The sequence below is a fragment of the Marmota monax genome, unplaced genomic scaffold (genome assembly GCF_021218885.2).
Source record: "Marmota monax isolate L192 unplaced genomic scaffold, Marmota_monax_Labrador192_F-V1.1 WCK01_AAM20220418_F8-fsc00037, whole genome shotgun sequence".
Taxonomy (NCBI): domain Eukaryota; kingdom Metazoa; phylum Chordata; class Mammalia; order Rodentia; family Sciuridae; genus Marmota; species Marmota monax.
This window is the reverse complement of record NW_026693245.1, coordinates 4,656,549-4,681,586: the sequence shown is the minus strand read 5'-3', so window position 1 is coordinate 4,681,586 and position 25,038 is coordinate 4,656,549. Positions and strand designations below refer to the sequence as shown.

The window sequence follows — 25,038 nt, the reverse complement described above, 5'->3', positions numbered from 1 at the left end:
GGAAGCAAAGGATCAACTATACAGGGAGATAGAGGTTATAAAAAACAAACAAACAGAAATCCTAGAAATGCAGGAAGCAATAAACCAATTAAAAACTCAATGGAGAATACTACCAGCAGAGTAGAACACTTAGAAGATAGAACATCAGACAATGAAGACAAAGTATTTCAACTGGAAAAGAACATAGACAGCTCAGCAAGACTGTTAAGAAACCATGAACAGAACATCCAAGAAATATGGGATAACATTAAGAGACCAAACTTAAGAGTCATTGGGATACAGGAAGGTACAGAGCTCCAAACCAAAGGAATGAGCAGTCTATTCAATGAAATAATACGAGAAAACTTCCCAGACTTGAAGAATGAGACAGAATCCCAAATCCTAGAAGCCTACAGGACGCCGAATGTGCAAAATCATAAGAGATCCACACCTAGACACATTATAATGAAGATGCCCAACATACAGAATAAGGAGAGAATTTTAAAAGCTACAAGAGAAAGGAAGCAGATTACATTTAGGGGTAAGCCAATCAGGATAACAGCTGATCTTTCAACACAGACTCTGAAAGCTAGAAGATCCTGGAATAACATATTTCAAACACTGAAAGAAAATGGGTTCCAACCAAGAATTGTGTATCCAGCGAAATTAAGCTTCAGGATGGAAGATGAAATTAAAACCTTCCATGATAAACAAAAGTTTAAAGAATTCGCAGCTAGAAAACCATCTCTTCAAAACATCCTCGCCAAAGCATTACAGGAAGAGGAAATGGAAAATAACAATGAAAACCAACAGTGGGAGGTAGGACAGTAAAGGGGGGGAAAATAATCAAAGAGGAAAACAAACCATGTTTAGTAACATAAATAAACAAATATGGCTGGAAGAACAACCCATATCTCAATAATAACCCTAAATGTTAATGGCTTAAACTCACCAATCAAGAGACACAGGCTAGTAGAATGGATCACAAAACAAGACCCAACAATATGCTGCCTACAGGAGACGCATTTGATAGGAAAAGATATACATAGGTTGAAGGTGAAAGGTTGGGAAAAATCATATCACTCATATGGACTTCGGAAACAAGCAGGAGTGTCCATACTCATATCAAATAAAATAGATTTCAAGCCAAAGTTAATCAAAAGGGATAAAGAGGGACACTACATACTGCTTAAGGGAACCATACACCAATAACAATCATAAATATTTATGCCCCAAACAATGGTGCAGCTATGTTCGTCAAACAAACTCTTCTCAAGTTCAAGAGTCTAATAGAGCACCATACCATTATCATGGGAGACTTCAACACACCTCTCTCGCCACTGGACAGATCTTCCAAACAAAAGTTGAATAAGGAAACTATAGAACTCAATAACACAATTAATAACCTAGACCTAATTGACATATACAGAGTATACCACCCAACATCAAGCAGTTACACTTTTTTCTCAGCAGCACATGGATCCTTCTCAAAAATAGATCATATGTCACAGGGCAACTCTTAGAAAATATAAAGGAGTAGAGATAATACCATGCATCTTATCTGATCATAATGGAACGAAACTGAAAATCAACGATAAAAGAAGGAAGGAAAAAGCATACATCACTTGGAGAATGAACAATAGGTTACTGAATGATCAATGGGTTATAGAAGACATCAAGGAGGAAATTAAAAAATTCTTAGAGATAAATGAAAACACAGACACAACATATCGGAATCTATGGGACACATTGAAAGCAGTTCTAAGAGGAAAATTCATTGCTTGGAGTTCATTCCTTAAAAAAAGAAAAAAACCAACAAATAAATGATCTCATACTTCATCTCAAAATCCTTGAAAAAGAAGAGCAAAACAACAGCAAAAGAAGTAGAAGGCAAGAAATAATTAAAATCAGAGCTGAAATTAATGAAATCGAAACAAAAGAAACAATTGAAAAAATTGACAAAACTAAAAGTTGGTTCTTTGAAAAAATAAACAAAATCGACAGACCCTTAGCGATGCTAGCGAAGAGAAGAAGACAGAGAACTCAAATTTCTAGCATATGGGATGAAAAAGGCAATATCACAACAGACACTTCAGAAATACAGAAGATAATCAAAAACTATTTTGAATCCTTATACTCCAATAAATTAGAAGATAGTGAAGGCATAGATAAATTTCTTAAGTCATATGATCCGCCCAGATTGAGTCAGGAGGATAGAGAAAACCTAAACAGACCAATATCAATTGAGGAAATAGAAGAAACCATCAAAAGACTACCAACTAAGAAAAGCCCAGGACCGGATGGGTATACAGCAGAATTTTACAAAACCTTTAAAGAAGAACTAATACCAATACTTTTCAAGCTACTTCAGGAAATAGAAAAGGAGGGAGAACTTCCAAACTCATTCTATGAGGCCCTGATACCTAAACCAGACAAAGACACTTCAAAGAAAGAAAACTACAGACCAATATCTCTAATGAACCTAGATGCAAAAATCCTCAATAAAATTCTGGCGAATCGGATACAAAAACATATCAAAAAAATTGTACACCATGATCAAGTAGGATTCATCCCTGGGATGCAAGGCTGGTTCAATATACGGAAATCAATAAATGTTATTCACCACATCAATAGACTTAAAAATAAGAACCATATGATCATCTCGATAGATGCGGAAAAAGCATTCGACAAAGTACAGCATCCCTTTATGTTCAAAACTCTAGAAAAACTAGGGATAACAGGAACATACCTCAATATTGTAAAAGCAATCTATGCTAAGCCTCAGGCTAGCATCATTCTGAATGGAGAAAAACTGAAGGCATTCCCTCTAAAATCTGGAACAAGACAGGGATGCCCTCTCTCTCCACTTCTCTTCAACATAGTTCTCGAAACACTGGCCAGAGCAATTAGACAGACGAAAGAAATTAAAGGCATAAAAATAGGAAAAGAAGAACTTAAATTATCACTATTTGCAGATGATATGATTCTATACCTAGCAGACCCAAAAGGCTCTACAAAGAAACTATTAGAGCTAATAAATGAATTCAGCAAAGTGGCAGGATATAAAATCAACACGCATAAATCAAAGGCATTTCTGTATATCAGCGACAAATCCTCTGAAATGGAAGTGAGGACAACCACTCCATTCAAAATATCTTCAAAAAAAATAAAATACTTGGGAATCAACCTAACAAAAGAGGTGAAAGACTTATACAATGAAAACTACAGAACCCTAAAGAGAGAAATAGAAGAAGATCTTAGAAGATGGAAAAATATACCCTGTTCATGGATAGGCAGAACTAACATCATCAAAATGGCGATATTACCAAAAGTTCTCTATAGGTTTAATGCAATGCCAATCAAAATCCCAACAGCATTTCTTGTAGAAATAGAGAAAGCAATCATGAAATTCATATGGAAAAATAAAAGACCCAGAATAGCAAAAACAATGCTAAGCAGGAAGTGTGAATCAGGCGGTATAGCGATACCAGACTTCAAACTATACTACAGAGCAATAGTAACAAAAACAGCATGGTACTGGTACCAAAACAGGCGGGTGGACCAATGGTACAGAATAGAGGACACAGAAACCAATCCACAAAACTACAACTATCTTATATTTGATAAAGGGGCTAAAAGCATGCAATGGAGGAAGGATAGCATCTTCAACAAATGGTGCTGGGAAAACTGGAAATCCATATGCAACAAAATGAAACTGAATCCCTTTCTCTCGCCATGCACAAAAGTGAATTCAAAATGGATCAAGGAGCTTGATATCAAATCAGAGACGCGCCGTCTGATAGAAGAAAAAGTTGGCTACGATCTACAGTCGGTGGGGTCGGGCTCCAAATTCCTCAATAGGACACCCATAGCACAAAAGTTAATAACTAGAATCAACAAATGGGACTTACTCAAACTAAAAAGTTTTTTCTCAGCAAAAGAAACAGTAAGAGAGGTAAATAGGGAGCCTACACCCTGGGAACAAATCTTTACTCCTCACACTTCAGATAGAGCCCTAATATCCAGAGTATACAAAGAACTCAAAAAATTAGACAATAAGAGAACAAACAACCCAATCAACAAATGGGCCAAGGACCTGAACAGACACTTCTCAGAGGAGGACATACAGTCAATCAACAAGTACATGAAAAAATGCTCACCATCTCTAGCAGTCAGAGAAATGCAAATCAAAACCACCCTAAGATACCATCTCACTCCAGTAAGATTGGCAGCCATTAGGAAGTCAAACAACAACAAGTGCTGGCGAGGATGTGGGCAAAAGGGTACACTTGTTCATTGCTGGTGGGACTGCAAATTGGTGCAGCCAATTTGGAAAGCAGTATGGAGATTTCTTGGAAAGCTGGGAATGGAGCCACCATTTGACCCAGCTATTCCCCTTCTTGGTCTATTCCCTAAAGACCTAAAAAGAGCATGCTACAGGGACACTGCTACATCGATGTTCATAGCAGCACAGTTCACAATAGCAAGACTGTGGAACCAACCTAGATGCCCTTCAATAGACGAATGGATAAAAAAAATGTGGCATTTATACACAATGGAGTATTACTCTGCATTAAAAAATGACAAAATCATAGAATTTACAGGGAAATGGATGGCATTAGAGCAGATTATGCTAAGTGAAGCTAGCCAATCCCTAAAAAACAAATGCCAAATGTCTTCTTTGATATAAGGAGAGTAACTAAGATCAGAGTAGGGACGAAGAGCAGGAGAAGAAGATTAACATTTAACAGGGATGAGAGGTGGGAGGGAAAGGGAGAGAGAAGGGAAATTGCATGGTAATGGAAGGAGACCCTCAGGGTTATACAGTAGAGGGGGTAGAGAGAGAGGAGGGGAGGGGAGGGGAGAGGTGGGGAGGGGGGAGGGGGGAGGATGGGAAAGGCAGCGGAGCACAACAGACACTAGTATGGCAATTTGTAAATCAATGGATGTGTAACTGATGTGATTCTGCAATCTGTGTATGGGGTGAAGGTGGGAGTTCATAACCCACTTGAATCAAAGTGTGGAATATGATATGTCAAGAAATTTGTAATGTTTTGAACAACCCACAATAAAAAATTAAAAATATAAAAAAAAAGAAAAAAATAAAATAACACTACAGTCTTACAAAATATAAATGCTTGTTAAGTATTTAAACAATTACACTTTAGAGTTTCTAACTTGATAAGAGACTGTATAGGATTCTAATTTTTAAATGATTTATACACAAAGCTAAGCCAAGATTTACAAGAACCAGAGAACCCAGAAACTGTCTCCTCACTCCTCTAGATCCTAGTGAGGAATATAGAAGAGGTGAGAGAATTCACTCTCATCAGTAGGTAAGCCTCCTAATGAAAGGTGGGAACAGATGAGAAGTAAGACTTCCGCTCTTTTACTATAGCACAGCCAACCTGTGACTTAAATAACATACATCTGCTCTTTATTCCACTATCCCCCAAAAAGATCTCCTCTATAAAATCCACAAAAAAAAAAAAAAAAATACAAGACAGAAAGCTGCTCTATTTATGCACTTTGTTTTGAAGAGTCAACATATCATTTGGTTTCTCATTTACATTCATGCCATTGTGTCTGCCTGACTCAATAAAACAGAATTGTAATTTTCACAAAAACAAACTATGAAATGAGTGTCAATAGATGGCACAGGCTAACTAGCAGAGCAAAATTGTAAAATGATAAATCCACCCCTAGGGACATAAGCTAGGGTGACTTAATTCTTACTCTAAAGAATAATGCTGGGGCTGGGGCTGTAGCTCAATGGTAAAGTGCTTAACTTGCATGTGTGAGGTACTGGGTTCAATCCCCAGCACCACATAAAAATAAAAATAAAGCTACTGTGTGCTCATCTTTTTAAAAAAAGAATAATGCTGATACATTTACATAGAGCAAAGAAAAGTTCATAATACCAAGCTTAGATGATGATCTAATCACTAAAATATATAATCACAAAAAAGTAGAAGAAAAAAAATCCTAAGGAGCATTATCTGAAGGTAATGTTGAAATTACCACACTAGTGCTTAAAAACCAACTATAAAAAGAGCTAATTATTTAAAAAGAAATTTAAACAGACAAATGTTTTGGAAGACAAACCAGTGGTGGAGGAGGACAAAAACAAATATAAACAACAGAAATAGGAAAGGAGTTGGGCATGGTGGCGCATGCCTGTAATCCCAAGACAGGAGTTCAAAGCCAGCCTCAGCAATGGCGAGGCATGAAGCAACTCAGTGAGTGAGACCTTGTCTCTAAATAAAACACAACAAGAGCTCCCTACTCCCACATTCAAGGCCCTGGGTTCAATCCTCAGCACCACATAAAAATGAATGAATGGAATAAAGGTATTATGTCAAAACTACAACTAAAATATAAATATTTAAGCGCGCGCGCGGGGGGGGGGGGGGGGGGGGAGAGACGGACACTGGGGATGTGGCTCAGTGGCCAAATGCCCCTGTTTCAATCCCTGGCATCCCTCTCCCCCCCACACACAAAAAAAGTAAAAAGGAGAAATAACCACAAAGACAAGATTTTTTGTTTTTTAACAACTCCAAATCAAATACTGTTTACTTAAAAAAAAAAAAATGGCCATTTAAGCAACATAGTAACTTTAAGGAAGAAAACAAGTTAAAAGATGTCTAAGAAAGAGAAAAACAGAACAGTCATGGTAGAGAATTGCCCTGGAACTATCACTATAATGATACACGGCTTGGACAGGCTTGCTTGCTCCAAGTATAACAGTTTACTTCCATCAGGAACCAAAAGTCTATCATGCCAAAGTATATGACAACAACACACATAATTTTTATAGCTCACCATTTAGACACCTGGAAAGTAACATGTCACCTTATTTTTAAAGGAGAAAATACACAATACTCCAACAGTTGGCTACTAAGAAGTTAATGAATATTTACTATTCCCTAAGTTTTTAAACAAAAAGTGACAAATGAGAAAAGGAATGATACTTGATTTTGTGAAAGCAATTGGAAACGTTAATTTTGAGAAAAGGTACAAAGCTGCCAATGTTCATACCTATTATTAAAATTATTTTTTTACTTATTTACTTGTTCTAATCAGTTGTACATGACAGTAGAATGCTCTTTGAATCATTGTACACAAATGGAGCACAATTTTTCACTTCTCTGGGTGTACATAAAGTAGGGCCACACCATTCGTGCGATCATACATGTACAAACATGTAATGATGTCCGTCTCTTTCCTACTCCCTTCCCTTCTTCTCTCTCCCCTTTTCCCAATCTAAAGTTCCTACACTCATCCCAGGCACCCCATTCATTATTAAAACTTATTCTGGAACTTCTAACCAATGCCAGAAAGGAAGAAGAAAAATAAATAAATAAACATACAGGTATGAATGTTGGAAACAAAGAGCTAACGTAATTTTATATAATGCTGTCTTTTGAAAAGTTAAGAATGACTTAACAACTTTTTGTAAATATACACATGGATTAAAATTGAGTAATGATGGAAATGTTATCATATTAACTTTCACTTTGAAGAAATCACCATAAAAATGCTAATACTGCTTCTTCCTAAGAAGCAACAGGAATCCAAACTGAACTGTAGACTTTTTTTAGCCATCAAATTTTATTTCCTTGGGAAATATTATTTAATCTCTCAGCACAATTCTTCAAGTTTGAAGGTTATGACTGCCCATTTGGCTTTTCACACAGGCAGGCATTTAGAATCCCCTGAAATTATGTGGAAATATTTTGGTAAGCTGGGCTGTGTACAGTGTGTTTTGGTATACTAGACACAACAACCAATTCACTATTCTGCCCCAGTACTTAAAACCCAATGCTCTAATCTCCTTCCTCCCTCTTTGTGTTTTACTCCAGCCTACCTAAACCAACTTTTTCATCAAGTAGATCAAATACAGTGTTTATTTATGTATACTCCTCCTCTTTGGGGAAATCATACTTGAAATTCACTACAAACTTGTTCCAGGAAGTGAAATTCAGTGGAAAAAACAGCACAAATAATAACAAAAACTTTGTTTTAAAATTTCAATTTTTACATATTAATATTTCCAAATGCTTCTGTGCAGTGCAGGAAAAACCCAATTAATACATCTTGGCCACAAGAGGGCGCTAAGCATTTGGTACACCATACACTAAATGCATCTTCCACCTTATATCTAATACCACAGAATAATTCACTTAACATCTTCAAATTAGGCTTTGATTTGTGGCATTACTTCTAGCACCTTGATTTAAACTTTTGCCCCTCTCATTGTTAACATCTCTCCAAGAAGCCCAGATGAGAAGCACAATAAATACAGTTTTTACAGTAAGCAGTAGGTCTTTTATTTTCCAAGGATAATTTATAAGAATTCAGGGTCCAAAATATACAATATCATAATAAGTACAATGACTTCATGTCCATCTACCAACAATATTTTTCTTTAAAATATTTTATTTTGCGCATCCAGTAAAGCATGCCAAGTATGCTTTCTATATTACTCTCTAAAAATAGGCATGCCCTTAATAATGAACAATCCCCATTGTATTATTATAAATTAGTTTTTTATAATATTATGTTTAAAACATATGGAGAGCATAGAAAAATAATTTTAAGTAGTGGGGAGAGATGGGGGGAAAGAGAAAGAACAAATAAGTATTACCTGTATTGTATATTATGAAAAGCCAAATAATGTCAAAACTAATGACTACACCAGTTCAGATAACCTTTAATTGTAATGATGTATTGATACAGGCTGAAGATATCACATGAACTCATATGAGTGCTTTTTAATGGTAAATTGTTTTGACTTTGAACTATGTCCCAGATTAACACATGTACTTCACAAGTAATCAACAGAGTTCTATATCTTTTAAGACTTCCTCTGTCAACACTTCACCACTCACTATATTTATATATATTTATATCTCCAGAAGGGAAAAAAAAAACATTCCAAGGAGTTAGAACATGATTATTTGTAACAAAAACAAAAACAAAAAGGAAAGCATACCTGGGTAATCTTCAGACACATGTACTGAGTAGGATACACTGTTAAAATAGGAAAAGAAAGTTTCAAGTTATTGTGAAAGCAGACATGCTCTTAGAAAAGCATAACAAACCCAATGTTATACATTCATTTACACAGATGAAAATGAAATTATGACCAGACAAGATCCTGAAAACCTCATTTATCAGTGACATAGGGAGCTTACAGATTTTTAATGCATACTTACAGAGTTTTAAATGAATCTTTCTGTTAACGGTTTTGAAATTTCTTTCTTCCAAGTCATAATTTTTCTAGCATATATATGTCTTTTTTTTTAAATTTCCATAATCTCTAAAAAGTCATTTATAAACATTTGTTTGGCATGCTTAGATTTTCTTATATCCTCTTTTCATAACAAAACGCATTTCACTGACAGGTATAATGGTGCACAGCTGTAATCCCAGCTACCTGGGAAGGTGAGGCAGAAGGATCATGAGTTTGAGGCCAGCCTGTGCAATTCAGCAAGAACCTATCTCAAAAGTGCACAAGGACTGTGTATGTGGCTCAGGGCTAAAGCCCCCCAGGGTTAGATGCCCTGGCAGGAAAGAGAGGCATGTATTCCTTCTATTTAATTCAAGAATTAAAACTTTTAAGAAGTATTCTTCATCAGTCAATCTTCCATCACCACTCTATACAACAAATAAACTACCTTTTATTCTCACAAGAATTAAACTGTTTCAAAAATAATTTTTAAGTTGCATTTTAACAATTTCAAAACTGCTTTTCTCAATAACATCATTGCTTCTACGAATTTATCTAATGTAACATATAGGAATTTAGCATATTTATTAGTTCAATTTTATATGTCAATCAACCAGTAGCATATCTCTTGAGGTTATGGCCTGTCTATTTATACTTGTAGCATAGTCACCTATTTTAGTGCATGACACAGAGCACATATTCAATACTAGTTATTTGAGTGAATCAATAGAGCAGTCACCAGCCACAAAAAAAAGCCAAAATTCTGTTTGAGTTCAGCAAAAACATCTGCCTGTTAAAGGGAAAAAAACTGAATTCTTTTGATACAGATTTTATTAAAAAATGTCATTTAAAGTGAACCCAATACAATTCAAAGTCAAAGCAATCTGTGCACAAACAGAAAAATGTAATCTGTAGTCAAATGAAAAAAATATTCCAATCCAAGTATTGGAATTAACCCACAATGACATTAAAATAGTTATTAAAATAAGTATGTAAAGGAAAATCCAATCAGAAAAGGATAAAAACAAACATGAACACGACCATCAATGTGGGGCACAAGCAAAAGAGTAAACATTTATGTAATTTGTTTCAGAAGGCCTAGTAGAGAACTTGAGAAGAGAAGAATTTGGGAAAGAGGAACTGAAAATTTCCCAGGTTGGGTGAAAGACAGGTGTATGGTTTGAAGAGACTCAAAACCTATGCACCAAACAGGAGTGTAAACAAAATGATACCCAGGCACATAATCAAATTCCTGAAAACTAAATAAGGGGGAAAATTATTAAAGAAATTATACATTACATACAAAGAAACAATGATAAGCATCAGTGAAAACTTCCGACTTCAGCAGAGGTGAACAGCTGTCATCCTGGAGTCCAGGATCAAAGAAAAAAGACCACATACCCATCAGAAATGAAGGAAAAATAAACTTTCAGATAAGAGAAAATCTGTCCACAGCAGAACTTGCCATATCCTTAACAAAGTTCTCCTTTTATCATAAATTTTTATAATACTGCAGGATTTAAAGCATAGGTAAGCGGCTGGGGATATAGCTCAGTTGGTAGAGTGCTTGCCTTGCATGCACAAGTCCCTGGGTTCTATCCCCAGCACCGCCAAAAAAATAAAATAAATAAAGCATAGGTAAATGTTAGACATATAACAATTATAGCATGATGGCTATGTTTCAGAGGAGACAAATGCCATACACAGGTGCAGGGTCCTTGCATGTTAAATTAATTGATATAATAAAAATCCTAAACAACTCAAAAGAGAAGTTGAGGATATATAGCTACTTAACAAAAGAAAAGGCAATTGATAAATTAAACTGGAATTTTAAAACTCGTTTTGGAACATACAACCCAAATGAAGACAATAAAAAAAGAAGAACACAGGGAAAACAAAACAAAAGGGACAAATTAAAAGCAAATAGTAAATGAAGCCTGGATCTAAGCCATACCAGCAAAGGTATGAAATGTTCAGGAACTAGACACACTGTGTAAAAGGACAAGATGGCCAGACTGATTTTAAAAAATAATAATAGTAACTGTCTCTAAGGGATCCATGTGAAATATAAAGTCACAGAAAGAAAGTAAAGAATAAAAAAGATAATAGACAGTACAAACAGTAAGCATGAGTAGCTGAAGACAAAGACATACAGGGATCATTCAGAATGATGACTTACTTTATAGGCCCTGGGCTCAATCCCCAAAATTTTTAGAAAAGGTCAGTTTATCAGGAAGCAGGCATAACAATCGTAAATATTTATGTACCTAATAATAACAGAGCTGCAGATTATATGAAGCAAAACTTAACAGAATTACAGGGAGACGTAGACAACTTCCAAAATCACAGTTTGAATAATCGATAGAACCCTATCAAAATACAAAGAAACGAAACAATAAATCATTAAAAAGACACAGAAGGTCTGAAATATTTTCTCAGAACATTATAACTGCAGAATACAAAGAAAAATCATATACTGAGCTAAAATTCTCAATAAATTTGAATGAATAGAAGCACAGTTCCTATTCTGGGTTTCCTGACTCATCTTGATTTCATGGCACTGAGTCTGAAGTTCTCAAAAAGTCCCTGACTTTTAGAATATGCGACTGGATTTAGTGTTTTGAGACAACGGTCATGAGTAGGGCAACATCCCAGGCAAGTCCACAAGCCCAAGTCCCCAAGATTCCACCATAGAATTCCTGTCATGCTGCTTAGTTCTTGAAAAAGTTTAGGCAGAGACAAGAAAGACCAAAAAATTAGTAGGAAAGACGGATGATTAGTAATGAGATCAAAGCATATTTAATTGTTCAATGATCAATTCAAGGAGCAATTTTTGGTAACCTGAAATAAGTCAAATACTATGTTAACATGAAGTAATACTGAAGTAAAAAGATTTATAGAAGACAACTTTGGACAATTAATTCAAGAGACACAGAGAATATGAAATAGTGGATATGAGAGACAAAGAAATTTGACAGTTTTTTAAAAACGTATATTCTTTTAGTTGTCAATGATCTTTATTTATTTATATGTGGTTCTAAGAATTGAACCCAGTGACTCATATATCCTGGGTAAGCTCTCTACCACTGAGCTACAACCTCAGCCCAACTTGACAGTTTAAACAAGTTTTTTTTTTTTTTAATTTTTAATTTGTTAACAGAGATTCACATGAAGTTACAAAAACTATACAAAGAGATCTCCTATATTTTTCATCCACTTTTCCCTATTACTTACACATTACGTACCTAAAGTAGAACACTGAAGCCAGGAAACTGATAAGTTTGTGTGTAGTTTTGTCATTTTATCACACATGCTTCATATAACCAACACCACTGGCTACCCTTTTAGAGGAACATTGAACTCCCTTTCATCCCAACATCCCTAACACCAGGCAACCACTAATCAGCTTTCCATCTCTATAAATTTGTCATTTCAAGAATATTATACAAAAGAACCAGAATATGAAACACAGGATTGTAAGGCAGAATTGTATTTTGAAAAAAAAAAATTACTCTAGTAGATAGTACTTAGGATAGAGAGAAGAGAGATCAGATTAAGAAGGTATCACAATAGTATAAAATATAAGCAAATATTACTAGGAAAATATGTAATGGGACTTAGAAGGCAGGAACAAATGGCAGATGCTGGACCCCAGCCAAGATCCTAGCTTTGGGAATCATGGCTCTGAGTTAAATGCCAATAACAAGCAGATAGAATGTCCATGCCAGCAGTGCCTCAAACAAGTTAGGGAAATATACACTCTGACCCCATATGAATTTTTTTCCCATAGTTCACTTGTTTACACAGTAAACAATTATATAGAAATGAAATTACTGATCAGAGCACCCCTTCTGATCTGGCAGTACTATGTGGCAGAAGCCCGGAACCTCGCCAAAGATTATACTCAGTAGTAAGCTGAATTAATTCCCAACAGCCTTCCATCTCAACCAACAGCAGTTGGTTTTGTTTTTCAAATCATGCCTAAAAACAAAATGAAGCCTGAATTTGTTCCTTTATCTAACTCCAATTATGCAGCCTGCTTTAGCCTGAGTCACACAAAAAGGAGTAAGATTCTAACTTTGAGACTTCATAGCCGAGTACTATAGGAAAAGTTACTTCAAAATACTCAGCTTCAAATGCTTTTCAGTGAAATGGGAGAATCCATACCTGTGACTTCTATGCCTGCTTGTGATTATTTAATGGTTTAACAGGTGTAAGGCCCCTAGGACAATGCCAGACACAGAGCAGCAGGTGCTGGGGAATTTTAGTCCCAGCACAAGCAAATTAAAATTTACATTAGTTGGAAGGAGACCCTCAGGGTTATACAGTGGAGGGGGTAGAGAGAGAGGAGGGGAGGGGAGGGGAGCAGTGGGGAGGGGGGAGGGGGGAGGATGGGAAAGGCAGGGGAGCACAACAGACACTAGTATGGCAATATGTAAATCAATGGATGTGTAACTGATGTGATTCTGCAATCTGTGTATGGGGTGAAGGTGGGAGTTCATAACCCACTTGAATCAAAGTGTGGAATATGATATGTCAAGAAATTTGTAATGTTTTGAACAACCCACAATAAAAAATTAAAAAAAAAAAATTACATTAGTGAAATTGTACATGAATGAAATGTCTCTGGGGAACTCAGTTTGCTTAAAAAAAATTAAATATATTACATTTATCAGAGACCAAAGGTAACACTGATGACTTTATTGTATGGTAGTATTGTACTCATGATATTGAGAGACAATGCCCATGTTCATAACCATACCTACTTTTTCAAATACAAGGAGAAAAAAAAAAAAAAGCACTGCAAAATGATTCATCAGCTCCTTATGCTACAGCATTTTCTTGGTAGAATACCAGAAGGAAAATTACCACAACTGGAAAATCCTAATCAGTTTCACTTTGTAGCTTACAGGGTTCGAAAGGAAGCAATCCAGTAGAAGCAGACATGCATGATGATGCCAGAGGATCCAATAGACAGGGCCAAAAAAAGTACAAAGTGCAAAGCTTAAGTGGTTTTTTAAGTGTTAGGCTGCACTTAATGCTACAAAGCAGGCAAAAGAAATTGTCAAGAGGATGCCAAAGAAGCTGAGCCTGAGAAGAAAGAAAACCTTGAAGCAAGCTCTGCATTCCTATTCCTGGGAAGGAGGACCTTCAGAATTCTGGAATGTGTTATATTATAATTATATTAAGGGGCTCTGTCAGAGAAAGTCGGTCAGTCGATAGGTGTTTCATATATACTTACCTGCACAGTGAGAGGTCCTCAAAATCACAAGTTTAAAACTAGAATCTACCAATTATTTCTAACACCTCAATAATTTTCAAACAAAATGGTTATTTCACCTCTTCCTCCTCTGAAAGCATCTAAGATCTCCAGAGAATGAGTAGACCGAGAGGCGGGCTTGGAAGAGTATTCGCGTGTTCAATATTTACCTGACCTTGCATTTTGTTTAAATAGTAGTGTGTTTACTCCTGTAATTGAATTCATTCATAAGGTCATTCCTGTATTTTAACTCACCAGTTGCTCCTTCACCATCCTTCTCCTTATAAAATGCTACAAAGTGCTTATAGTTTAGTCCTATTTCCATACTCAAGTTCTCATATCTAATTCCTCAACAATCCGGAGTTGGTGGAAGATGGCAGTTTTAACATAAAAGAGATGTGAACTTGGATTTGAAGATGAAGACCTTTCCAGAGGGCTAAACCAGTGCCTGAATTTTACTAGTGGGATCCACAGTGACTTTCTGCCATTCTTAACAACAACAACAACAACAAAAAAAAAAAAAAAAAACTCCTGGATTCTGAGCTCTTGCTTTTTCAACTACATTCAAAGGTTTTGAAGGAAGAAGTAAAACTAACATTCTGTTGTGAAAATACCTTTGAACCTTACTCTCTAAAATCTAAAACTTTCCAATAAACTACATCTCCACATCTCTTTCTCTCCCAGTTGTTTTAAAATTTACATGAGAAAAAAGCAAATAGCAGAAGCTAACAACAACAACAACAAAAAAAGACAGTCAATGGCATCAATCCTCCACTCTAGCTAAGATGCTTATGAGCACAGATCTCATGTTCTCTGTTCACCTGCAAGTCTACAGCTGAAACCTGACAGCAGATGAACCCCACACCGTACCCCCAGACACCCTGGAGCTTACTAGAAGAACATCCATGCCAGCACTTAGAAATCTGTCTGCCCTGCTCTTCAGTGCAGGAGGGTAAAAGAGAAACTGTCCTCCTAGCCCTGCCAGCTAGCCTCTCCCCTAGTAATCTCATGAACTGAGGAAACCTAGAAGCTCAGTTTGCTATTTTAATGCCATTCAATGACCAAAACATTCACCTTCATGTTCATGATCCTGTTCATTTTCAAAAAACATTTTCTAATTATTCAGATCAACCAACTACATACAGCACCCTCATTTGTCACCACTATTAGCTACAATCTTTGTGTTACTTAGCTAAAATTAAGGATTTCTAGGGCAGTCTATTGCTTTTTATATCACTACATCTTATGGACAAGCTATAGTTAAACTGCACATAGTTCCACGGCACTTTTTCCCCTTACCTTTATCTCTCCAAATTCATGGCTACACCTTGGACCTTGACTTAGGGTAGAACTGCTCCCTGTCTAAAAGCTCAATGGACTGCATCCCACTTTCTAACTAGTGCTTATCACTGGAGAACAGCACTCACTCCCTTATCCCTACTGTCTAACGGTCTCAGATCATTCACTCTTTGTATCTTTACTGGTCCCTCAGGGCTTCAGTTCCTTCTTTACGTGACTACAAATACCTAACAGCTCTCTCCACTACAGGTTCACTCCTCTGTGCAGCCCCTACCTTGCAGACCACCTGCACAATCCTACTAGCTCCAAAGGATAGACAAGTCATGCTTGGCATTCTGTATTCCTAGACCTGGCCTCTGAATGATGCTGGAAAGGACAATGACACAAGGGGGTCTGGTGACATGTGGACACATGGTGCTCAGTACTGGCTACTAGCAATTTTGCCCAGTAGCCTCAGAACCCATCCCTCATAGACTCGTCTTAAGCTTCTTCTTCCAAGTTTTTTTCAAATCTTCCCAACTTTCCACAACCTAATAACAACCTGCCCTTTCACTGTCATTAAATGTTTTATTGGTAGAATATGATAGACATCATCATCCAAAGTACATGTATGAAGACACGAATTGGTGTCAACATACTTTATGTACAACCAGATATGAAAAATTGTGCTGTATATGTGTAATAAGAACTGTAATGCATTCCACTGTCATTTTTTAAAATCAATTAAAAAGTGTTTTATTTCCACATTATAGATAAAAGAAATCACCTTATGGTTACTCCCTCAAGGCATTCCTTCTATTCTTTCTGCTACCAATGTCCACAAACAGACTCTTAGAGTACTTACTTCTACAGCCAGGAAGAAGGAAATGCCTGTCCTTCTATTTAAATTTAATCCATCTACTAGCTGTACAGATAACATAAACCCACACTCCATTTGGGATTGTGCTCTCTGAATTTAACCTAACCATTTCACAATTTGAAATATATCAAAATACAGGTTTTTGATATATTTTATGGCTTATTGATAGAGTGCTCCTGAGTTTGAAAAAAAAAAAGTCCAAAATAAGATTACATGAAATATGATATACTATAATACTAGGATACTAGGTAACTGAGAAAATGAGATAGAAGTACATTTAAAAAAAAAAACACAAGTGTTTCTGATACATCAGGTAAATAATTTGGTCAACTGAAGCTATTTCCATTAAAAACAAATACATACCTACTACAAGTATATGCCTACATGGTTTGAAAAATAACAAATTTTAACAGATATTCTGTGTGTTAGGGAATGAAAGGAAATTTGACTCTTCATGTGCATTTATATTATTTCAATCTTTGTAACTGTATGTATATAAGATAAATGCTAGTAATATTTAGGCACTCCCATTTATATTATAGCCCTGTCTAATTACCACCTACATCTCTTCATGTCATATTCTTACAAAGTGTATTCTAACCTGTTCTCCCAACCCACTCATTTGTGCACACATACACTACAATCTTCCTTGAACTTCTCATCCCTCCACCAAAATTCTGCTTCTTTGGGTCCCCAATGGCCTCTTTTATTTTTGCTTCTGTTCTCACACAAACTCTCTAAATGCATTCAATAAAAACTAAAAATTCTGGAAAAGCTCGGTATTTCTGAGTCCTTAACACCCCATCCCCCTTCTCTCCCTGGATCCTGTATTGCTTCTAAAGATTCTCTTTCAATTTCTTTCTTGACTTTTCAGAAGTTTTCAATTTTCATGTTGAGGTTGCATATTTCATACTTACAGCCCTGTTTTCCCACCGTGAATAATCTTTACTAAAAATTCTGCTCCTCCTAACCAAAGACACACCTTCTTTTTTTACACATTTCCAACAAGATACTTCACAAGCAAAATAAGTTGAACACATTCCAAATATATCTCATATTTTTTACTGAGAAAATTAAATGCCAAAAGACAAACAATGTAGTACTTGCTGCCAGGCACTGTAGGTCTTTATCAGAACACAATCTGAGGCAGGGAGAATCTGATTTAGAAGATCACAAACCTGAAAAGGGAGATATCTAAAAAGTATTCCAGGTGACTCTGACAAAGGCGAACTCTGAACATCATTTCCAAGAAACACAGATGAATTCTACAAGTACAATTCTAAACCCTTGACAAGTCTGCTAAAGCTATTGAAGATCTAATCCATAACTATCTCCCAAATCCCAGGAATACCAAGACCTTAACTGCCAGCCACTCAAAGTTTCATCAAGCTTGGGACATGTCTTTTTTCCCCCCACACACATAGAAGAAAGAAGCCAGACTGTCTGAATCTGAATTCAGACCTAACATTACTTATGTGACCTTGTGCCAAAAAATTAACTCCCCTCTGCCTCAGTTTTCTCTTCTGGGGTTCCTATCTCTCACAGTTATCACGAGGAATACACAAAATATAGTTAGGAATAAAACTGACAAAAATAGTCCATAAATAATAGTTGCTTTACTAAATATTACTATTATTAAAATATTATTATTATTATTAGTCCTATGCAGAGTTACCTCCCAGTAACGCGTTCCCTCTCCCTTCCAAACTCACTCTCAGGAAGAAGTTTCTCTGAAACTTCAACTACCAAGGCAGCCAAGAGAGTTCCTTTCCCACTTTATTTATTGCCCTGAAGCTGAAGAGACACACCAGACGTTTTCAACCTCAGAATCCCACCGCCTAGAAACAGTAACCTATCACTCAATATGGAATTTTGAAAAAAATTAGCATATCATACCTTTTTTCCAAAAATTACTTGAGAGCACTACCATGACAATCCTTGATAGGATACTTCCTTCTGGGACAGTCTTTAAGAACATTGTCTTCACAAGCCTTTTTTGACTGATGCCCGAATTATATGTGTTCTCAGATTTTTTCAATTTCACTACATAAAGAAGGTGATGGATACACTGTTACCATCCCAATATATGAGCTAAAATTCACTGCGCTGATACCATAGAATGGAAGTTCTCTGCAAGGTTCCAAAGAAAATGGAAACACCAATTTCCTTCTACATGAAAGAGTAGAAACATTAGCATTTCAGGGCGTCTAATAATTTACTTGTCAAGAGTGCCCTACAGTTGAAAGTATTTATTTACACTTGAAAATATAGGGAAAGGAACATCAGTTCTCAACGAAAAGGGGAAATGGTGTGTAAAGCATTTCATAAGGAATTTATTGCAACATCACGTATCCCATAGCAAGGAATAAGCATACTTAGTTCAAACACTGAATGAAACTGTACACAGATATCTGCCCTGCCCTCTTTCAGAGCCATTCAACACAAAGACAAGTGAACCAAGTTCTCATTCCAGAAAAGCAAACATCTATTTCTCATCGATGAAACAACCTGTTACCCTTTACAAAAGTAAACGAGTAAAGATGCTTGCCCAACAAATATCTAGTTTCTTAATAATATGTTCCTATTTCCAAAACTTATATAACTTTAAAAGTTATTTTTAAATATTTTAAAGTTTTCAAAAGTAATTTTTCCTGTTTGTTTTTATTTTAGAAAAGAGGCCAAGTCAGCAAATTCTGTGCTTAAATATTACACAATAGTTCAAATGTTTAGACTTATAAGTAAGCCATCTTCTCAAAAGGCTGAATGTGAGAGAACTAAGTCTGATTTTGATTGGTAAGACTGATGCATGCTTTGTATTATTTTTTTTAAGTGAGCAAAATTTTTTTATTTTATTCTGCCTTATTCTCATGCAAGAGACAATAGCATAAAATTCTATTTCTCTCGTTCTTTAATCACAATGAAAAATTAAAGACACAATTTCATTAAGATACAAATGATAGACAGAACATGTCAAATTGCCAAATACTAATGCCTTCAATAAATTAATTATGTAAATATTGTTTCCATAGTTCTTCCCAAAACAATAATTGTCTGGACTTTTCTCTGCATACTTTGCAGCTATAACTGACTTAATATACGTTTGATGAATATTCACTAACATTTATAGACATTTAGCTTCTCTGTTTTATATCTGATTCCAGTTACAAATGGTTCTATAAAAAGTTTAAATCTGCTACAAGTGAATCAAATGGCATATGAAGACTAAACAATGTCCTATTCAAGACTGAGTGATTCTATATCTGAAGTAAGGCTTTGTTGAGGCAAGAAAACATGTGCTAAGAAAACACTATAAATATTTAGAGCAATAACTGCAATAGATAGTACAATGCCACCTCAGTAATTTTCTCAAAACATTTACAGCATGGAGAATGAGGTCTTGTGGAATATCAATTCTCCACTCCAGGTTAAGACCTGCAGGACCATGCCTATCTAACATCATTGTCTAACATCACTGCCCTGCATTCACTCTCTGGTCCAACAAAAAAAAGACTCCATTCAGTCTTGAGCACATCCTGCTCATTCTGCCTGCAATTCCTTCTCTGTGCTGCTTTGCCTACTGAAACTACCTTCACCCTTCAGGTTCCCACTCAAGTGTCACCTCCTAGAAAAAGCTTGCTTATGCACAGTCCTAAACTTGGTCAGAGCTTACTACAGAGCAGTTATGCAGTTTGAATTATATACCCATTTGCATAAGTCATTCACATTTGCTTTCCCTCTAATCTATGAGAGTAGAAGGCACCTGTTTTCTTCCCAGGATAATTCTAGCAACTTCCTCCCAAAATTATTTCAGAAAAATGAACTAGTTTAAAACCTGAAGAACATAAGAGAAAAATCAAGGACTCTAATCAGGGCAAGTTTGGATTGAGTTCTGCATTTTTGCTAGCTATGTGAAGCAGAGAAAAACAAATCTGTTAATGGCCCTGCTGCTAATTTGCTAAGTGAGTTAATATCTACATCCTAGTATTGTCAAGAGGATCACATGGAACAAGGTACATAGAAGCAAGAAGCTTGTGTAGTGAGAAAAGGTGATCAATGAAAATAATTTCTTGGGCTGGGGCTGTAGTTCAGTGGCAGATCGCTTGCCTGGCATGTGTGAGGCACTGGGTTCGATCCTCAGCACCACATAAAAATAAACAAATAAAACAAAGGCATTCTGTCCATCTACGAAAGAAAGAAAGGAAGGAAGGAAGAAAGAAAGGAAGGAAGGAAGAAAGAGGGGGGAAGGAAGGAAGGAAGGAAGGAAGGAAGGAAGGAAGGAAGGAAGGAAGGAAGATAATTTCTCAACTGCTCCCTCCCCCAAAACTACTGAAAAAAACAGAAGCCAAATGAATCAGCATCTCTCATTCACAAGGTCTCCTCAAAATCTGTTCTCTTCCCCTACCTGCTTCATAGAGAGAAGCTTTTAGATTTGCAGAGAATGCACTCTCTCACAGGAGAGGAGAGGTGACTGTAAGCCAGTCAGATAACCAGATGCCCTTCCTGTGGTGGAAGTGTTACCCAGACTATGTTCCACACTTCAACTTCAATGGTCCACTCAGAGGAAAGCTGGGACTTTTAGTAATGGTCACTAGCTGCTGCTGAAGTCCTCCTCTCCTCCTCTTCTTAACCCTCCTCATCTTCCTCACCCTCCTCCTCCTCCTCCTCCTTTGATGCCTCCAACAGAACAAGGAAGCACTGGGCACTAGTTTCTACTTGTGGCCTTCTAACAACCCTGAGAAAGACTGTGTAAGGAGGTGCCTGACACAAAAAAAGGTGGAACTTATAAAATCTGAGACAGGGCCCTGATCAAACTATACCTAAATCTCATTATAAATTTATTACAGGAGCAAATAACTTTCCTTTTACTTTTTTTAAGTCAGCATGAAATATATTTGCTTCATATAACTCACATCATCTTACTTTATGAACATATTAAATATCTGCAAAATTTAAATTAAAAATTAAGTGTAAACATATAGCTTTGATTTAGTTTTATGATTTTTGCCTAATTAAGAGAATGCACTTGTGATTCATGTAAAGTTTCAAGTATGATTTAGTTTTATGATTTTTGCCTAATTAAGAGAATGCACTTGTGATTCATGAAAAGTTTCAAGTAGTATTTAGAAATTTAACATCTTTTAAAGAAAAAAAAATTCAAGTATAAAGGTTGCACCCAAAGAACCCAAGTGCCCAACTTTTATTATTTCTTAATTTGCCAAAGATAAGGTCATTTTCTTTACTGTTTAGTACTTTTTCTTAGTGGTTACATGCTGTTTTATTTTAGTCTTTTACAGGCTCCAATTTATTATTTTGTTTAGAAATTATATGCATATAAGAGTGGATTTCAAACACATAACTCCATCCTCTGCTTCTCTTGTTGTCTGTTGCTCTTTGGACTCCAGCCTCTGGGGAGGAGGGCTACTTAGCAGTGGGGTGGTACTAGTGTCAAACTCCACAACAGTACTTCTCAGAATTGACTAAAATCAATTAGCCTTTCAGTACTTGACTACTTTGTGTGGGGGAGGAGGTGGGAGAGGTTCTGGGGATTGAACTCAGAGGCACTTGACCACTGAGCCACATCCCCAGCCCTATTTTGAATTTTATTTAGAGACAGGGTCTCACTGAGTTGCTCAGCACCTGGCTTTCTGCTAAAGCTAGCTTTGAACTTTGATCCTCCTGCCTCAGCCTCCCGGGATTACAGACATGCGTCATTGCGCCAAGATTAATAAGAAAGCATAATTATTTGAAAACATGGGTACTATGCTTAAATATGACATATTTTGAGCACAAAGCTAAGTGATTAATATTTATTTAGCAAATTCAATTCAATCTTATGTCAGGGAATCCCCAACTAAATGCCTGTTATAAACATTCAAGATAGCCACCCATTGGGTTTTACCTATGGAAATAAGTTCAAAACAGTTACAATTCTAACACCAGTTTTGAATATATGTCAAAACTGAACACAATGTGCAGATTTTTCACAGGGAAGCACAAAGTGAACCACTGAGCCAAGATCCGATGAAACAAGAATTATACAGGATTGGATTAACTTTCAAGGAACACCCAATTGTGGATATTTGCTTAGAAATTATTGATGTTTTCTTAATATTCTATTTTTTAATGTATATACAAGGGATCCTTTTATCTATTTTATTTTTAAGCTACATTTATGAATTTTTTGGACACAGCTTTTATAAACTAAAATGAAACATCAAAAACCACCTGATTCTCACTAATCAACAGAATTCAGAACTCCTAATGATGGTTTCATTGCAATTTTGCTATTTTCATATGTTCAATAAGATTGTGTCTTTCTTTTTACAAGAACATTATAGGATAAACTGATTTATTCAAGGCTGTATCTCTAAAATATCACATTTGAAGACAATTTTCCATTAATCAGGAATCGTGAGCAATTAATGAAGAGACAGGAATGACTTTAGGTGTGAAATTAAACTCCTCCCAGAAAGGCTAACCTAATAATTAGGCATATTCCCAGACTATACCAATGGTGGAAATGTGGCAAGAGAAGCAACTTACAAATTTGGAGGAGCCTCAGTAAGACAAACAAGGACCCAATTGTATGGAACTTCCAAAGGTGAAAACAGGTGGAGAGTGATTCCTAGTTTTGTTTTTCTAGCAGCAGAGAAACAAATAACAAAAGCTTTTTAAAATCCAATCAAAGATTTCCTAAGAAAATTCAGGGAGAGAAGTTACTCCTATGGCCTTTCTCAGTAGCTACTCAATAGCTCATAGTTGTAAATTTGCTAACTCCGGGAGGCCTGCAGGGCACTCCTTTTCACTCTCACTGCAGTTGGTTTGTTTAATGAAGAATTGCTTTTGATAATGCACCAATACAAATGTGGAAAGAGAAGAAAAAAATACTTTTCAAAATTGTTTATAATCACAGAATAGAGACTCAAGGGAAAAGAATCTGAAAAAAAAGAAAAAGAAAATTTGAGGTATTTTTCTATTGCTGGGCATAAGCTGGAAAAAAAAATGGTTATACTACAAATGATTCCTATTCATGTCATTACAAATGAATATGTCTGCTAAAGAATACATAAGTAATTAAATGTTTACCTCCAGCTCCCCTTTGAACCATTATTAGTATGCAAACACAAGCAAAGCTCTAGAATTCATAAATAAATGTCTCATTTCAGACTAATATAGGTCCTAAACAAAGCAACCTTTTTTTTTTTAAGTTGTAAGTGGACAAAATACCTTTATTTTATTTTTATGTAGTGCTAAGGATCAAACCCAGTGCTTTACACATGTCAAGCCAGTGCTCTAGCACTGAGCCACAACCCCAGCCACAAGTCAACTTTATAAATATAGTAGAGACAAATATTTCTGCATTTTGAAAAGTTATATATAAGTTAAATGTTCACAAATCAGTATTGGTCAAATAGCAAAAGATTACCAGGAAGCTAAGGCCAATAAAAAGTCATAAAACTAATCTCATGAGGTCACAGTATCATTTCTATTCAAATCAATACATATACAACTGTAAACATATGCACAGAAAAGGGTTTCCAGGATATCTATCACCATATCACAGGCCACTCTTTGTATAGACTTATACTGGTCTAGAGCTTGGGAGGGGTGGGGGCGGATAGGCTTTCAGGGAGAAGGTTCTTGGTTCATTTGTGTTATTGCTGGAGGTATTCATTTTCCTTTTGTTTCTGGAATAAATTTTACTAATGGTGATCAAATATTACTCATAGAGAAAAACTATTTAAACACTATACTCTATAATTCAAGTGACAGTGCATTCACTAACAAAATGTGGAACGCTTTCCTGTCTCCTGGCTTGTTCCTACCCATTCTTCAGATATTAATTTACACTATCACTGTCTTACGCTCTCCCTCTCAGCTTCTACCCCAAACTGCCTAACTTTACCCAGAGAAAGGTGAATCCCATTACTAAATACTTAAAAAGCCCTATTACAAACCTTTTTGAAACTTTTTTCACAGCTGTAACTTACAAGACTGTAAGATTAATGTTGTTTTCCTCACTAAATCTAACATCTGTATTTCTTATTCACTGCTGTAGACCAGATACTCAATATATAGATTGTATCTTAAATTTAAGGTGTTCAAAATACATGATATATTCAGGAGCTATTTATAAATACACATACACACACACACACACACACCTTGCCATGTATAATGAATGACTATTAAATAATGGTAGAGTGAAAATTATTTTATCTTATGCATGATAAATCCAATTAAAGTCTAAATCTAATTAAGTCTGTTTATTCCAATTTTGAAAGAGATGATATACTTGTCTTACACAGGAATGAATTTTAAACATTTGTAATATGTGAAAGGACATAATTTGGACTTTACTGTTTGTGCATGAAATAAATCATCATAATAGAATTTTATTGTACTATA

General features: G+C 35.9%; 1 protein-coding gene across 2 annotated transcripts in view; it reads right to left on the bottom strand.

The window, feature by feature from the left end:
- Parp8 (poly(ADP-ribose) polymerase family member 8) overlaps positions 1 to 25,038 on the bottom strand; it is a 182,359-nt gene that overhangs the window by 73,648 nt on the left and 83,673 nt on the right. For both annotated transcript variants that reach the window (XM_046456280.2, XM_046456281.2), the window contains exon 4: positions 8,975 to 9,012. In XM_046456280.2, the coding sequence (XP_046312236.1) occupies positions 8,975 to 9,012 (38 nt within the window). The remainder of the gene's footprint in view (positions 1 to 8,974; positions 9,013 to 25,038) is intronic.